Here is a 19042-nt window from a genome sequence, read left to right as displayed (position 1 = left end):
GCCTCACAAAAACTATGCAATGTGTTTGTTCCTGATTTTGCAAAGAATGAGCTGGAATATGTATATTGAAAACAATTATATGTTGACAATATACTACTTTTCGGAGATATTTGATTGAGATATTTATGTATTTAATATCACTTGAGAAGGTTCAGTTAGAGCATCCACTATTTCAACCAAACAATCACTGAAGGTAATTTAATTTACATTGTACATTTGGTCATAAATAATCAATATACTGTATAATCCATATGCAATTTGATAGATTTAGATAAAAAAAAGATTCACCTATAAACGGATTCATGGAAATGAATCAAACTTACTAAAACTCCTGAAGCTTAAATGAAAGATGTTATATCATACACTCTCAGTCACAAAACATGGAGACATTGTGAATTTAGTGAACTTATTTTCTTTTGACATGCAGTAAAATCACAAGTGAGGTGCAAACAATTATTCATATATGTGTATAACCACATGAAAAGCTTAAAAATGAAGACTGTCTTCTGCTTTTGTTTCATGACTTGTTTTGCAGGAGGAAGATATCCTAGACCTCCTGGAGCAGTGTGAACTGGATGATGAGAAACTGATGGGAAAAACTTCAAAACAAAAAGGACCTAAGGTATATAGTATAAGTTATAAGGTACATATACTGCATATACAAACCAGTGCTGTCAAAATTAGAATCTTAACTGTAAATGTTTTCAAATTTAACGAAAAATATTAAATACAAATTTTAAATATATGAACACAGGGGCAGAGCTAAAGAAGCAAAAAATATTATTAATGTTTACTTTTATGCATTTGTCAAAACTTTTTTCATTCAAGGTATAAATCTTTTCAGTTCATCCATTCACTTGGAATCAAACACATTGGAACCCATTTGAACTACATAAATGTAAATCTATGAGACTCTGCTTTTATAAAGGAAGACCTCTTGTAAGAGACAATGAATTTTGTATTCCATCATGCATTATGACTTAATTCAAAACTGTATGATGATGCAATACTATTTAAAATAAGTAATTGTAAAGGAAGTATGAAATATAGTATACTTCAAATTAGAGCGTGACACGGGAGTGGATTTTCAAACCCCTCCTGCCCCCCCCCCCCCCCTCCCAAAAAATCCTGTCCTGTCCTGTCCCAATCCCAAGAAAAATTTTTGGGAAAATCACCTCCCGTCCCATCCCAATCTCAGAAGAATGACTCCCATTCCTTCCCACTCCCGTGTTGTATTTATTTTGGTTGGAATCTGTCAGTTACAGTAAAAATACAGTACAGATAACAGCATGCCCACTTTAGTTGAATAGTTTTTGCTATTTTATTGAATTAAAAGCCATCTTAACAAATGCACAGTGTGAATTGCACACACATTATATTTTATGTAGCCTAAATCATCCATGCTAGCATACACGTTTTCTATTTGATTTTTTCAATTTATTTTTTTGCTTGAAAGTAGAAACTTTACTCTCTAAAGTAGGGGTGGGACGGAGAAGATTTGTGCATGCACTCATCCGAAGTGTGCAAATATTAAGCTCTCTCTGAAGTATTGTGTTTAAATGGATAAATTCAGACAAATTATGTCAAAATGCCCGTTTTGGTAAGTATCCTATAGCAGACATAGCCGGCTGAACATAGGCCTACTGTATCAGTGCACTGGATTTACTGGATTTTACTTTATTCAATTTCTGTACCTAAAAACTAATGCTAGACCTACCTAAAAAAAAAAACTTTTTATTTTTTGTATCTTTACTCTATTGTATTTATTTTTTCTGTTGCTTGTAGTTGGATAGAATAATCTTTTTTTTTTTTCTTTTTTTTTTTTAGTATTGTTTATCCATAAACATAGCACATACCAAACTGTACCAAAACCGTGACTCTAAATCCGTGAAACAAACCGAACCGTGAAAGAGTTGAACCATGCCACCCCTACTGTATAGATATATTTATCATACATGTTTCTCCCTCAAGTTCACAGAGACCGAGACGCATCCTGTTTGCTTGAATTATTTTACAAAAGCGCAACGTTTCGTTGTTATTCTGAGTGCACACTGCCTATGTCATTCACTTAACCAGCCACACCAAAGCAAACAGGAGGAGAGCATAAAGAGATAGGGCGACTAGAATTGAGTTCAAAATTAAAATAAACAGTTCATAGTTTATTTATATAAAAGGTATATTTGTGTATAAAGTTGGGTATCATAGTATTATTACGATTCCCGGTCCCACCCACTCCCGCTGACATTTTTTCCTGTCCCGTCCCAATCACGTGATTAATAGCGATTTTGTTTCTCATCCCATGGGATTCATATACACCCAACACTGGCAGAATGTTGGTTTGATTTCAGCAGTATCTGCTCTGATGGATTGGAACACTCTTAACAGTGCCATTACAGGGCCATCTGGAATAATCTGACTAGACAGAAATTAAGCAACTGAAATAGTCACAAGCAGTTCCTCTTAAAAATGCCAAGGAGAGCAGGATCTCTCTGAATTCTTTCAAAACTCTGTTGTAGATTATGTCCAAAGTGTTAATTTAAACAGACCTTTGAGCCAAATTGAAGTTGAAAAGGTGAAATTGGTGCATTCAGAAGGCTAATAGTCAGTACTTCCCAAGTGTCAGATATTCGAGTGACAGATATTCGATTATTTTTTCAATACTTCTTGAAGGACATAATAGATTAGTTCCCCAGACATGCAGTGTGTGTGTTTCAGAACAATGCACATGTTTCTTGGTGTGTTAGGCATGTGTCACTGCCGCCCTTCCATTTTGCCGTCAGTGGCAAGCGTTAATTGGACTAGGGGTGGAAGCTGCAGAATTGACATTTTTCTAGGATCTTCTCTCATCATCTCTCCCTGCGGGTGTGTTTATGTGATTGTTTGTACTGTAGGTCCTGTCATCCATGCCTGAGAGCAGCCCAACGCCCAGAGGGCACAGGGAGCCTGAAGACTCTTCAGCCAGCTGCAGCGACAGCAGCTCTGCTTCTGACGCTGATGGAGAAGATGAGAGCAGCAGCATCACACAAGAGAAATTCAATCGCCCAGAACGCTCCAGTGAGTTCTTTCTCTGGGTCTGTGTAAAAGAAAGAGGTCTGAGAGCTGCCATTGACCTTTATCCACAGGTTTTTTTTTCTCAAAATGGTTCCAGTTCCTAATCTGGAAAAAACCGTAGATCAGGAGATCGATCAAAGCTTTCAAAAGTTTATCAAAGTTAAAAAAAAATTTTTTTGTAATTATGTGGTCAATAAGATTTGTTTTAATGTTTTTGAATATATAAATCTCTTATGGTCACCAAACAGTTCACGTTCACACAGAAGCAGAATACGGTTGTCAGTCCAATATTTGAGTCCCTAAATCGGTTACGTTCACACACAGTTCGGTGATTTATGGGTGTGACAACCACATTCTGTAACCGAACTCATACCTGTCCATTTTCAGGACTCATACAGACAGTATTCTAAATGCAACTGTAAGCTGCTGTGTGAACGGAACATTTCGAGACTCACACCTGTAAAGAAAATGCGGTTGTCAATCCCAGAAATTGACAGAGTGAACGTAGCCTTATTTGATTAAAAATTCAATAAAAACAGTAAAGTTGTGAAATATTTAAAATAAATGTTTAAAATAATAAAATATATTTTAAAATAGAATTTATTCCTGCGACAGAAAAGCTGATTTTCAGTCTTTACTGTCACCTTTGATTAATGCAATTTATCCAGTCATATAAAACAAGATTGATATATGCAAGGTTTTTATTTTTTTTGTGACCCTGGATCACAAAGCCAGTCATACGTGTACGTAGCAAAGATATATTTGTAGCAAAAGCCAAAAATACAATGGAAGGGTCAAAATTATCTATTTTTGTTATGCCAAAAATCATTAGGACATTAAGTAAAGATCATGTTCCATGCAGATATGTTGTAAATTTCCTACCGTGAATATATCAAAACTTAATTTTTGATTATTAATATACTTTGCTAAGAACTTCATTTGGACAACTTTAAAAGTGATTTTCTCAATATTTAGATTTTTTGCACTCTCCGATTTCAAGTTGTTGTATCTCGGCCAAATATTGTCCAGTTGTCCTTATTTATTCAGCTTTCTGGTGATGTATAAATCTCAATTTCTGACAGAGGTTTTGTGGTCCAGGGTCACAATTTATTTATTCTTTTTAACCTTACTGACTCTTTTACAATAATACATTAATTGTAAAAAGAAATGCACAAAACTATTAATTTTGAAAATGTATAACAATATTTAGCACCCCCCCCCCAAAAGAAGTGATATGTTTTACTATTACAAACTGACTTTGATGCAGCTGTCAGAAGTTAGATTGATTGCAATCAGTTTTCAGAGCATTGCAAATAAAATTACTTTATTTTTTATAACACACTTTACATTTGAAACACTTCATATGGTAGAAAACTTTAACAATTGTAATGGGAGTGATCTAGTTTTGTTTTGAGAACTTTCCTTGGCAAAGACATGATCTCACTACTGGACCTCTGGCGTTATCGGTTCCTACTTCGAGACCAGCAGGTTTTAGGGGTCTGTTCAGTGCAAAAGCTATTTATCACCTGTGGGCTGGGACTATTAGGGTAGACTGGGAGGTTCTGAGACGTTCTGCTGCTGATCCGCTTTTATTGGTGCTATCTGTCCCTCGATGGTTTCCAGATGACTGCAAGAGCTGCTTATGGCTTAAACTTTTAAGCAGCCTTTTGTCTAGCCAGACGCATTAAATCTTCAGTGCCGTTTGCCGAGCCTGAGCTAAATTACAGATGTAAATCTACTATAATGCATTTGTTTACCTAATTAATACATGAAACAGAGAAAATCCATCTTTTTTAATTAGGGTCACAGTATTCGCTGGCCCAGTGCAGTGGCTCTTAATTTGACTGGCTGACTGCGGCAGGTGATGTCGTGAGAGGTCTCTCGGCTCTCATGCGCTGCAGCTTTAATGAGCTTTTCTGATGTTTCAGTCCACTGGTTTAAAAGGAGACTGGACGCTCAGCTTGAGGAAAGCACAGGTTGGGGAGAAGTTCAGAGGAGCACTTTCTTGTGTACCTTGAAAACTGTGGAAACAAGCCTTGAAAAATGTTTGTTTTAAAGTAGAGTTTTTAGAAGCAGAGTGTTCCTTGGGGTCCGGCATCCTACACACTCTTTATACATACTGTATAGATGTTTTTGAAGCTGCACTCACTATTCTTCCTATGTTTTTCAGAAATATTAGATTATTAGATTTTCTTTTTCAATAAATGGTCATGAAAGGAGTTGATAAACCTTTTTTTCACTTTAGGAGGTCAAATTGTTGTTATTGCTTATTTTTTTAAACATAGGTTTGCCTTTTTTTTTTTACTGAAGAATTCTCTAAAAACATTGCAAAATTAACTGTGTGGAATGGAATCACTTTCTTGCTATAAACAATTGACAAACCAATGTAAGTGGCATTACAATATTTAAACCAAAATGAAATAACTACAATTAAAAAAAATTTTTTACTGCCAAAACCTTTTACTGCCAGAAACCAGCCGGTGGGCTCCTCCTCCCTCACCACCCTCGATGGCGGTGCAGCGAAGGGGTATTCAGGAATCCTGTCGGTGGAGCGGGTGGTAGCAATGCAATTGTGTCCTAAGTCCGCCGCCTCCTGGCGTGGAGACCCAGTGCTCCCTTCCTGGGCCTGTAGGCACTCGTCTGGTCTGACCGACAGGGCCTATGCAGCTTGCGGGGAAGCTACTTCCTCCTTACACGCTATGGCATTACTGCAGGTGCACTGAAGGACCTGCACGAGGGTGGTCATGATCCAGCGCTTCTGGAAGAACTCCGAACCGCCACTGACCTTTCGCTTCGAGCGAAGAAGGTCACCACGAGTTCGCTGGGTCATGCGATGTCCACATTAGTGGTCCAGGAGCGCCATCTCTGGCTGGGTCTGGTATACATGAGGGACATCAACAAGGTCCGGTATCTCAATGTCCTGTGTCCCAGACCAGCCTCTTTGGTGACGCAGTCGAGAACTTGGCCCAGCAGTTCTCGGCTGCCCAGAAGCAGACTGAGGCGATCCGACACATCCTGCCCCGGCAGGCAGCTGCTGCCTCCACTCGCCCGCCAGCCGCAGTGCCCCAGCCTGCTCGTTGCCAAGGGCAGCCCCCTGCATCCGCCCCCCCTCACGCGCAGCATCTGCAGCAGCCTCCAAGTGGTGCCGTGGAGCTGGGCGCAGGCAGGCTCCCCTCCCGTCCTGGCCCCCGTCAAACTTGGCGGTGAGCAGAAGAGCAAGAGGCCCCGGGACGGGTCACCCAGAGAAAGGTAGCTGCTTTCTGGGGGATGGTGAAGGCACCTCTCCCTCCCCTGGAGGAGGGCCAGGCGGAGAATCTGGAAATCTCGACAGGAGAGCAGTTTTCTCCCTCTCTGGGTCCCAGGAGGGCACGGAGAGTTGCGGACGGTCTCCCCGTGTCTTCACGAAAGTCATGGAGGCAGCTCTCGTTCCTCTCAGAGAGCAGGGTGTTCGCATTCTCAACTACTTAGATGATTGGCTGATACTAGCACAGTCTCGAGAGCAGTTGTGCGAGCACAGGGATGTGGTGCTCCGGCACCTGAGCCTGTTGGGCCTTCAGGTCAGCTGGGAAAAGAGCAAACTCTCGCCGCGGCAGAGGATCTCTTTTCTCGGTATGGAGTTGGATTCGGTCGAACAGACAGCACGCCTCACAGAGGAACGTGCGCGGTTGGTGCTAGCCTGCTTGAATACTTTCAAGAGCAGGACAGTGGTCCCACTGAAACTCTTTCAGAGGCTCCATATGGGGCATATGGCGACCTATTACATATGAGACCGCTCCAGCACTGGCTTTATAGCCGAGTACCGAGGTGGGCGTGGAAGCGCGGCACCCACCAGGTCCAAGTTACACCGGCCTGTCGCCAAACCCTCACTCCGTGGTCAGATCTTGCATTTCTCTGGGCAGGGGTGCCCCCAGAGCAGATCTCCAGACATGCTGTGGTTTACACGGATGCTTCCACCACCGGCTGGGGGGCCACGTACAACGGGCATGCAGGGGTTTGGACGGGCCTGCAGCTGCAGTAGCACATCAATTGCCTAGAGTTGCTAGCAGTACACCTTGCCTTGAACCGTCTCAAAGGTCTCTTACAAGGCAAGCATGTTCTGGTCCGAATGGACAACACTGCGACCGTTGCGTACATCAACCGACAAGGTGGTCTGCGCTCTCGTCGCATGTCGCAACTCGCCCGCCACCTCCTCCTTTGGAGTCAGAAGGTTCTGAGGTCACTTCATGCCGTTCACATTCCAGGCCTGCTCAGTCATACAGCCGACGAGCTGTCTCGAGCAATGCTCCCGGGAGAATGCAGACTCCATCCCCTGATGGTCCAGCTGATTTGGAGGAGGTTCAGAGCCGCTCAGGTAGACCTGTTTGCTTCTCCAGAGACCTCTCACTGCCAGTTGTTCTACTCCCTGACCGAGGTAACTCTCGGCACGCACGTACTAGCACACAGCTGGCCGCAGGACCTACGCAAGTATGCGTTTCCCCCAGTGAGCCTTCTCGCACAGACACTGTGCAAAGTCCGGGAGGACGAGGAGCAAGTCTTGCTAGTAGCGCCGTATTGGGCCACGCGGACCTGGTTTCCCGAACTAGTGATCCTTGCAACAGCCCCTCCTTGGCCAATTCCTCTGAGGAAATATCTACTGACTCAGAGATGGGGCACCATTTGGCAGCCACGTCCAGACCTTTGGAAACTCCATGTCTGGTCCCTGGACGGGAGGTTCTACAACCCGAATTCTGGAAAAGTTGGGACGTTTTTTAAATTTTAATAAAATGAAAACTAAAAGACTTTCAAATCACATGAGCCAATATTTTATTCACAATAGAACATAGATAACATAGCAAATGTTTAAACTGAAAAAGTTTACAATTTTATGCACAAAATGAGCTCATTTCAATTTTGATTTCTGCTACAGGTCTCAAAATAGTTGGGACGGGGCATGTTTACCATGGTGTAGCATCTCCTTTTCTTTTCAAAACAGTTTGAAGACGTCTGGGCATTGAGGCTATGAGTTGCTGGAGTTTTGCTGTTGGAATTTGGTCCCATTCTTGCCTTATATAGATTTCCAGCTGCTGAAGAGTTCGTGGTCGTCTTTGACGTATTTTTCGTTTAATGATGCGCCAAATGTTCTCTATAGGTGAAAGATCTGGACTGCAGGCAGGCCAGATTAGCACCCGGACTCTTCTACGACGAAGCCATGCTGTTGTTATAGCTGCAGTATGTGGTTTTGCATTGTCCTGCTGAAATAAACAAGGCCTTCCCTGAAATAGACGTTGTTTGGAGGGAAGCATATGTTGCTCTAAAACCTTTATATACCTTTCAGCATTCACAGAGCCTTCCAAAACATGCAAGCTGCCCATACCGTATGCACTTATGCACCCCCATACCATCAGAGATGCTGGCTTTTGAACTGAACGCTGATAACATGCTGGAAGGTCTCCCTCCTCATTAGCCCGGAAGACACGGCGTCCGTGATTTCCAACAAGAATGTCAAATTTGGACTCGTCTGACCATAAAACACTATTCCACTTTGAAATAGTCCATTTTAAATGAGCCTTGGCCCACAGGACACGACGGGGCTTCTGGACCATGTTCACATATGGCTTCCTTTTTGCATGATAGAGCTTTAGTTGGCATCTGCTGATGGCACGGCGGATTGTGTTTACCGACAGTGGTTTCTGAAAGTATTCCTGGGCCCATTTAGTAATGTCATTGACACAATCATGCCGATGAGTGATGCAGTGTCGTCTGAGAGCCCGAAGACCACGGGCATCCAATAAAGGTCTCCGGCCTTGTCCCTTACGCACAGAGATTTCTCCAGTTTCTCTGAATCTTTTGATGATGTTATGCACTGTAGATGATGAGATTTGCAAAGCCTTTGCAATTTGACATTGAGGAACATTGTTTTTAAAGTTTTCCACAACTTTTTTACGCAGTCTTTCACAGATTGGAGAGCCTCTGCCCATCTTTACTTCTGAGAGACTCTGCTTCTCTAAGACAAAGCTTTTATAGCTAATCATGTTACAGACCTGATATCAATTAACTAGATGTTCTCCCAGCTGAATCTTTTCAAAACTGCTTGCTTTTTTAGCCATTTGTTGCCCCCGTGCCAACTTTTTTGAGACCTGTAGCAGGCATTAAATTTTAAATGAGCTAATTAAGTGGATAAAAGTGTAAAATTTCTCAGTTTAAACATTTGCTACGTTATCTATGTTCTATTGTGAATAAAATATTGGCTCATGTGATTTGAAATTCCTTTAGTTTTCATTTTATTAAAATTTAAAAAACGTCCCAACTTTTCCGGAATTCGGGTTGTAGGTGACCTACCCCAAGAGGGTTTTTAATCACCTCAAATTTCTCTGTATACTCCTAAACGGATGCTATATGTGTATTTTCCTCCGAGACCTCTTTCGGGAAGGATGGGGCTTCCGCAGCATCCCGGTTCCAACGTGGCATCGAGATGTGACCGACTGAAAGGGAACGTCTCGGTTACGTATGGTAACCCTCGTTCCCTGAAGGAGGGAACGGAGATGCCACGTCCCATCGCCATGGTTGCTGTACCGCCGCTGAGCTGCCGGGTCCCTGGCTCGGCTCCTCAGCGAAAAACTGGTATGCATTGCACCTGCTGCCCTCTTATACTCACGCAGTGATCAACGGCAGCTGGATGCAATAATGGCATGCCAATGTGCATTGGCTCGTTTAGTTTACACTCAAAGTAGATTGGTCTATCTAAGCGATTGCCCATATTCGTCGATCACCGACGTGGCGTCTCCGTTCCCTCCTTCAGGGAACGAGGGTTACCATACGTAACCGAGACGTTTATTTTCCACCTTGCACAAAAAGAGTAAACATGTACATCCTTAAATTGAGTTTCACGGTTTTATGCAATATTTTTAATAGGAGGGAAATCATGTACAGAATTGTCCACAAAATGTGGGACATAGCTAAATATAATGGTAATTATATTTATAATTAATGTATATTTATATTTACATAATTAACATAATTTAATAATTAACAATACTTTTTCCAAAATGATTTTAACAATTAGTTTAACAGTTTATATCATAATTTTGTATAATTATTAGGGAACAGGCAAGGCTGTAATGTGTCAAACTGTAATGTTATGCTATAATAATTTTATATAGTAACATCTTAATAAGTTAAGTTATGGAGAACTAGTTTTTACCCTATTTTTGGAAAGTGCCATAGATTGTGCAGTATATTGATTATCCGGGCCTGACACAGTTGAAGCCATGCCTTTTTTCATTAGCCACTGAAAGAGGGACAAAGCAACAAGCTGACACGTTTATTTGGTGTGCAAGGGGTTGCTGGTGATTGGGTTGCTGCCGGAAGGGGCTTTGGGCCATTCTGGGGTGACATTGTTTGCCCCCTTTGCCCCACACTACCCTGAGGCCATCTGCGCTAGTCCGAACTAAGCTGCTCAAATACCGCATTTGGCAACTCCTTCCCTCAAGATTCACGGATGAAGCGGTGATGCCGCTGGCTAGCTCACAAACTGGAGGTCATTCAAAATCGTAGATTTGTCTGCATGTGTGTTTCAATTCACTGGCCTGAGTTGAAAACCTGACAGCCACTCAGGCCTGCAGGATGATCACATGGTGAAGTGATTAATTAAAACCTTTTTTGTTATTAGATTTATTATGCTAGATTTAATTTCCAAGAGTGTCTGAATGTGTTTTAAATTGAAGTCAAATGCTTTGGTTCTTTGTTTTAGGTCGTGTTCATTGGAAACCTGCCCCTAAACCAATGCGAGGTCCTTCCTCCTCGCCCAATCTTTCTGGGCTCATCCGACGCTCTATGTCCTGTCCGCGCTCCATATCCTCTCTGACTGCGCAGTCACCTACCAATGAGACCAGACGGCCAAAAACAGCCACTCACATGGCTAATGCATCGACTGCGGCCACTCAAACAGCAGCCACCATGACGCAGATGACCCCGATTCGATCCCACACGGCATGTCGCTCCCATTCGCTCAGTCGCAACAGTTCTACAAACAGAGTCCCACACAGCAGCAGTCTAGGTGCCATTCATCCCAATACGGCAAGTATCTGATTTCTCTCTGTCGCTCACAGGGAATATTCACAAATTACCATACTGCTCGTTCTATTCATGCAGAATGTGCCCTGCAATTCCATATGCATTGATTACCCGGTCAAAAGATTGCATTTGTCTGAATTTGCTATATACAACCAGTGCACACTACTGTATGTGGAATTAGGTATCCCGCAAAGCAATGACCTGACCTTTCATTTCCAGCTTGATGAATGAGCAGGAAGTTCCAGTTCCAGCTTAATTTACACCCCTAGAAATCAGGAAAAGGGAAACATAAAGTATATTTTGCATAATGGAAATTAGATTGAGAGTTTTTAGATAATGAAAATATTTAGATTCTTGTACTGTGACTTTATATTCATGACAGTTGAGCACATTTTCAAATTCTCAGTTCACAGTGAAAAAGATAAGATACATATTATATTATTATACTATATCTTGATAGTGCTTCTTGCCATTAATATATTCTCATTTAAAACATTCAGAAAGAAGAATTCTAAATAAAATCACCACTGAGAGAACACAATTACTTAATTAATTCATTACCAATTAATTTTCTTGTTTTGATTTTGGGGAAAAAGTTACCTGGAATTTCTTTTTTTCTTTTTTTTTCTTGTCATGTTTGCAGTGCTTCAATATATAATTGTACTGACCAAAGATACAATTTAATTTGTTTTATTTTTTTCACATCCCCTGATTGCCCCCACCCCAATATTGCTGCTATAAAGCAAAATCTACTTTATTTATTGGATGGGAAATAAGTGGAAATTAGTCATTTTGGATACTGCTATAGACACTACTGCAGACTGTCTGTGCAGCATAGAGTAAGCATTACACTAGTATTTCATCCTGAACGTAGAATATATCTACACAGACACATCTATCTTTTTCTTTACCCTAGATGCCCTTTAGAGAATCTGAACAGATGTTCACAAAGATGGCTGATTTAGAGAAGATCTGGCAACACACCACCTGTAAAAATGACAAAAAATCATTTTTATTTTCCCATCGCTGTCCTGAGTCATTCTAATCCATCAAACAATCGAGATTCAACACACACACACACAATCAGTCATGCTGTGTTTTCATACTCTGATCGTTCCTTCTCGTTCTCATATCCACTCTCATTCTCTCACTCTCTCTGGGCACACCTTGGAGAGGAAAATCAGTCATATTGTGGAAAAAATTGGGAGTCTGAAGCTAAATTGGGCCTGTGTTTACGGGCACATTCATCTCGTGAATACCAGCACTCCCCCTTGTTCAAACTCTCATTAAGGAATATTAATCAGGAAAAACAGCACACACACATATGCTCTGTTTAATAAGACTTTAGATTGTGTTTAGTAAGACGGACTACTAATGCTACATGCTCTTTTCAGAGTAATTGTATATAGACTGCATGATCATCAAGTTAATAAGGCTTCATTTTCTAATAATGGAACCTGGTTAATTAGGATTTTTGTTCTTTCCTCAAAACTCTTCTAATACTTGGATTTTGTGCTGTATTTGTAGGACTCTGATAAGACTACATGAGCATTTTTCTTCATTACATGAAGCCTCGAGTATGATAAAGCTCAGGAAATCATGTCCATCATAGTGTACTCGTCAAAATGTACATTCTTTAATATGACTATTTTCCACATTTTAGAATAATAGTAAAAAGATACAAAGCTATGAAAAATCTAAATATCAAGATTTCAAAAAAGCAACCAGCTTCTTTCACTCATGATTTTTTTGCAGTATTAAAAGGACTATTTACTGCATGCTGGGCACCACCCAGTTAGTGGAATTTGTATTCTACACTAAAACTGGTAACCTGCAGTTGTCATCTTAAGAAGCTATTGCTATCTGATCTAACCCTAATATTTAATTTTGTTGGTAGAACTAAATTTGTTTTGGTTGATTCAGGAGTTTTAAATGGCATTTTGGACATGAATAGAATCAATTGGTTATGTTTTTAGGAATTTTTTTTAGTAAACAAAACACTATATTGTATGCATATGACAGGGCTATTCAATTAGTTTCATTCGAGGGCCGCATTATCAAATCGAAAAGTTGAGGTGGGCCGGTGGGTTGGTTTGGGGGTTTATCTTATTTATTGAAACATAACAGTTTCAATAAATAAGCTAAAGTAACCCTAAAGAAGTGTGGTATTTACTTGGAAATGTGGTACCCAACAGTATGCAAATATATAAAACCATAATAAATAAAAACTTGATAATTTACAGCTGTGTACAACTATTTTCCTTGGAACAAATAAATTATTTATACAAACTTATAGCTGTTGGTGAGAAATAATAATTATTTTATTTATAATTGTTATGCTTAAATGAAAATATTCTGACAGTGAGACTTGTTAACCACAGGCTCCCACTGTATAAAAAATGCCTAAACAAGTTAAAAACTATACGCACCTTTACAAAGAAACTGACATAATTTCATAACAAGCATTAAATATATATTCCTCTACCCACCTAATAAAACTAATGCAATATAAATCACTATATTTACTATTAAACTATATAATATTATAGTATATATTTACTATATTTATTTATTACTACATAGTATTCAATATAAATATTGCACATTTCTGCCCAACCATGGTAAATTACTACAGTAAATGTGGTAAATGTTTGTAAGGGTGATTAGGGGATTTAAAGTCTTCTAATTTCGGTCATGCCACAATGTTTCTCCTGCTTTCCTCATCAGTCTTGTTGGGAATGTTGAGGCTGTTTCATCCGATTTAATACTAATTAAATCATCGAGTGATTTGTGGTTTGTAACAGAAATGTTTCTGTCGAACTGAAACGCTTCCACTGGTTGTCGCAACGCTGTTTAATATTAGTGTGTCCGGGACCGGGAGTAAACGCAACTCCGCGCTGGGCCGTGTTTAAACAACTAGTGAAACAACTGAAAACATCGCTATTTGTTGTAACTGTACTGAACGAGAAACCGCTTCAGATGATTCAGTTACGGAGCGGTCCGAATGAATCCGAATAGTTTTAGACCGTTATGCAAGCGCGTTTAGAAAGAATCGAACCAAAAGAATGATTCATTCACGAAGGATTGGTAGCCTATCGCTGGTTCAGTCGACATAAATTCGGGACACATATAATAACTGCTGAAATATTCACACGTAAAACGTTTCTCAGGTCAATCGGAGCGAAAAGAGGAGGAGGGAGGTTGGTGCCGTCGGGCCGCATGGAGATGATTGGCGGGCCGCATGTGGCCCGCGGGCCGCCAATTGAATAGCCCTGGCATATGATATACAGTATACATACTCTAAAAATAAGTTTTAAAAAATCATCTACTTTTTTTTTTGCATTACTGAAATGAAAATATGATGGGGAATGACATAATTTCTTCTTCTTTATTTTGATTTTGGGATGAAATGACCTTGATGTGTTCTTGAGACTCCTCGTTTAGGGTCTAAGGCTCTGATATGCGTCTGTAGACTATGTTTTTAAAACTTTTGCATGGTTTATGAAACCTTCTTTCTAGAAAGTAAAGATCACTGTTTTTCTTCTCACAGTAAGCAGTCAGGCACCATATGAACGCACTGCTGCGATGGCCGAAACAAACCTGATGACTGCAGAGAAAAGACGTCCCGCTCAATAATTCATCTTTATTGTGTTGGTTCTTTGCATGTGCGGGTGCAGGGGGAGACCCCGCTGAGTAAAGAGCAGGAGGCCGAGCTGATGCAGCAGACTCTGGCTGCACTCGGGGAGATGAGGATTCGTTACCCGGGGAAGAGCGAGGAGGAGGCCGAGGCTGTGTTGGATGAGGTGAGACACGCAGCTGAGAGAAAGCGCTCGGTCAGGGCAAGTGCACCGGCTGCTTTGTTCTCCTCATTCCCCGAACTCATTTGAGGACGTCCGAGCCGTTCGCAGCGTCTCTCGTTGTATGTGGAGTCATTAGCCGTCACCTGTATGCTTAATGAGATCCATTAGCTGTCTGCGCAGAAACACAGCTGTCCAACAGCACCTGTTTAAGGCACTTTCCAGCATTCATTTACACCATCACTTTCACACCGACAGATCTGGCAAACATTTGCACATTAACAATTATGGAAACGGCATTTAGCCGGAGAAGCACAGTTGAACTGATGCTGCCCTATTACCAGAGCTGTGAAATTGTAATAGGCGCCTTCCATGAATACGGTACACTTTGGTAATTATTTTATTTGAATCCATTAGAGGCACACTATTAGGTGTGTTAGGTAAATTCTTATCTAACATAAAATTAACCTAGTGTGAAAAGTAGCTAGTTTTAAACACAACTGAATGCCTGCAATCTCCCCGACCCCTGTGAAGGTAGAAGTATAGCCAAACCCGAAAGCGTTTAGATTTGAATTTTGAGAACTTGTACAATAAATATTTGCAAGTTGAAATTTACACTTACAGCTCTGATGTGAAAAGCTGAACGCTTTGATTTACACATAGATGATAATCAAAACACAGCTGCAGTGAAATAGTTTCACATAAAGACAGACACAAAGGTGTTGGCCCTTATAACCTTTCAAATCTTACAGTACATCCTTACAGTATAATCTTAATGCCTTAAAGGGATAGTTCACCCAAAAAGGAAAAACATTAGCCTGTGTTTTACTCACCCTCAAGGCATCCTAGGAGTGTCTGACATTCCTCGTTCAGACAAACACATTCATTGTTCACATTCACAGTTATATTCAAAATTGTCCTGTCTGTTCCAATCTGTGTAATTGCAGTGAATGGTGCCCCTGTTTCTGAATCCGAAAAAAGTGTATCCATCCATCATAAAACTACTCCACATGGCTCCAGGGTTTTAATAAAGGCCTTCTGAAGTGAAACGATGCATTAGTTTAAGAAAAATGTTGATTCTTAAAACTTTATAAACTATATTGTCCAGCTTTCGCTCAAGCAGGTGCATTCACGACAAGGTGGTCAAGTGTATGACACGAAAGGCGCAAAGTAAGATCCGGAGAGAAAGTGACACATGCAGATGCACAGAGGAGAAAGCAAAACAAAAGGTGCATACCAAATCGGTTACTTATGCACTATTCTATGACATTTTTTAGTATGAACAGTGCAAGTAGTGCATTCACACTTAAAATTCCAAAAAGAAAAAGTGCACTTTAAATATCCGGATGATACACTTAAATAACCGAAAAAAAAAAACTAAGTATGGAATGTTGGACACTTATAATAAATATAAATATGTAGCGAAGGGGGAGGGACTATCAGACTCCAATTATGAATCACAAAATAACCTTATATAATTCATACACTACATGATTGAGTTCATAGTGCATAAGTACATAGTGTATGAGTGCATAGTGTATAGTGTGTCATTTGGGATGCAGCTAAAACACCTGCCACAAACTTATTTAAACATCCCGGGTATTGACACAAATGCACTATTTTAATCAAAACATGGTTTCCTGTGCAGTAAACAAAACTTGGTTCTCGCAAGATTACACATACTACACTCGTACTGCATCTTGCTAGATGCATATGGGAAAAATTAATTTTTCTCCTGAACTGTAGCCTTTCTCATTATGCAGTGAAAACTGCACGGCCATTGATTTATGCAGTGTATTATTAATGAACCAGATGCTAGGCAGCGGAGCTGGACGAGCCTATGGCGATGAAGACCGTTAAGCATGCCGAAGGTCGCTATATAGGTGGCTATATAAGTGGGTGTTTGCCACAGGATTCTTAGATTTCTTCTTTTTCAGCGATGACTACGTATGTACACTGATCCGAAGCCACTCGCCGTTTAATTACTATCATTGGATGGAACAGGGTGTGGACACAGGGATGGTTTGCAGATGAACAGTTGTCATGACAGATGCCTACAAACTCTTGGGGGCTGGGGGGTATTGTCATTGTCGCAAAAAGGCTTCTACTTCAACTGCCTAAAAATGCTAGCAGTATTTCAGACCTGTCAGTTCTTCCTGCCAGTCCTAAAACGACACCATGTGCTGATCCGATCTCACAACATGTCTGTACTCAGCATCAGCTGGCTGCTGGGCCTGCGCATGTATGCATTTCCCCCAGTGAGCCTTCTTGCACAGACGTTGTGCAAGATGAGGGAGGACGAGGAGCAGGTCCTCATGGTTGCACCTTTTTGGCCCAGCCGGACCTGGTTCCCCGAACTTGTACTCCTCGCGACAGCCCCTCCCTGGCCAATTCCTCTGAGGAAGACCTTCTTTCTCAGAGATGGGGCACCCTCTGGCACCCACGTCCCGATCTTTGGAACCTACATGTGTGGGTTCTGGATGGGTCACGGAAGGTTTAGGTACCTTGCCACCTCAGGTGGTAGCTACCATCACTTCAGCTAGATCCGTGTCCACCTGACACGCCTATGCTTTGAAGTGGAACCTCTTCATAACTTGGTGTTCTTCACGGCGTGAGGACCCCTGGAAATGCCCGATTGGGTCAATGCTTTCCTTTCTTCAGGAGGGGTTGGAACGAAGGTCCTTCCACCTTCAAGGTCTATGTGGCCGCCATTTTGGCTCACCATGACCCTGTTGAATGTAAGTCTCTTGGGAAGCACGATCTGATCATCAGGTTCCTGAGAGGGGCAAGGAGGCTCAATCCGCCTCGCCCTCAGCAAGTCCCCTCTTGGGACCTCGCAGTGGTTCTATCGGCACTGCAGAGGGCTCCCTTCGAACCCTTGCTCTCAGTATAGCTAAAGTTTCTATCTTTGAAAACTGCGCTCCTGATGGCTTTGGCTTCTGTGAAGAGGGTCGGGGACCTGCAGGCATTTTCAATTAAGGAAGCGTGCCTGGAATTTGGGCCGGCCAACTCTCACGTTATCTTGAGACCCTGGCCTGGGTACATGCCCAAAGTTCCCACCACTCCTTTTAGGGATCAGGTGGGGAGCTTGCAAGCGCTGCCCCTGGAGGAGGCAGACCCAGCCCTGGCGCTGCTCTGTCCAGTACGTGCGCTCCGCACTTACGCAGACAGAACTCAGTGCCTTAGGACCTCAGACCAGCTCTTTGTCTGTTACGGAGGCTAGCAGAAGGGAAAGGCTGTCTCCAAGCAGAGGTTATCCCACTGGATAGTGGATGCTATTGTCCTGGCTTATCAGGCTCAAGACCTGCCATGCCCCCTAGGGGTGAGAGCTCACTCAACTAGGAGTGTAGCTTCCTCCTGGGCGCTGGCACATGGCGCCTCGCTAACAGACATCTGTAGAGCTGCGGGCTGGGCGACACCTAACACATTCGCAAGATTTTATAATCTCCGTGTAGAGCCCGTGTCCTCCCGGGTTCTCGCCCCTTCGGGCCAGTAAGGACTTGCTCAGTGTTAATCCGCTTGCTGCACCATTCCACTCCGTGGACTGGATGCATGCGCTATTCCCCTCAGGTGAGTTCCTCAGTTTAGAACCCTGGGTTCCTCCAGCACTGTTGATGTACAGCACTTGCGTACATGCCCCTTTAGTCAGTCCTGTGTGGGACTAGGTGCCTCCATGTGTTGTGATTCCCCTTTCTGGGCAATCCCACGTGTGTATGTCCACAGTAAGTCTCTTCGCAGCATGTGTCTTTCCCTTGACAAGCCCCTTGCCAGCTCTGTCGTTGAAACTTCCACCCTGCGGGCTGGGTACCTCAGAGTTCATATGTATCACCACCTTTGGTTGATAACTGCCTTTTGTAAGTCCTCCTACGAGCAGGCAGCCTGCTAACATATGTCCAGCTGGGATATGCTACCCAGTGCATTCTGTGTAAGCTATAGGCCCTCACTCGTGCTGGCCTCACGACAGGGTGCTATCACTCACACGGGTCACTGGAAGACAGCCATGTGGCATTTTGTAAGGGACCCCATTCGTTTCTTTCTGATGTAACGTAGAACGTGACCGACTGAAAGGGAACATCTCAGTTACGTATATAACCCTCATTCCCTGAAGGAGGGAATGGAGACGTTACGTCCTCTTACCACAT

At 42.0% G+C, this 19042-nt stretch overlaps 1 protein-coding gene across 3 annotated transcripts in view; it reads left to right on the top strand.

The window, feature by feature from the left end:
* Window positions 1-19042, top strand: part of LOC132126357 (tubulin polyglutamylase TTLL7-like) — a 126816-nt gene that overhangs the window by 89261 nt on the left and 18513 nt on the right. For all 3 annotated transcript variants that reach the window (XM_059537567.1, XM_059537565.1, XM_059537568.1), the window contains 4 exons: window positions 536-622; window positions 2892-3054; window positions 10781-11106; window positions 14781-14906. In XM_059537567.1, coding sequence (XP_059393550.1) covers window positions 536-622; window positions 2892-3054; window positions 10781-11106; window positions 14781-14906 — 702 coding nt within the window. The remainder of the gene's footprint in view (window positions 1-535; window positions 623-2891; window positions 3055-10780; window positions 11107-14780; window positions 14907-19042) is intronic.

This window comes from Carassius carassius, chromosome 44 (genome assembly GCF_963082965.1).
Source record: "Carassius carassius chromosome 44, fCarCar2.1, whole genome shotgun sequence".
Classification (NCBI taxonomy): Eukaryota; Metazoa; Chordata; class Actinopteri; order Cypriniformes; family Cyprinidae; genus Carassius; species Carassius carassius.
This window is presented reverse-complemented; position numbering and strand designations above follow the sequence as displayed.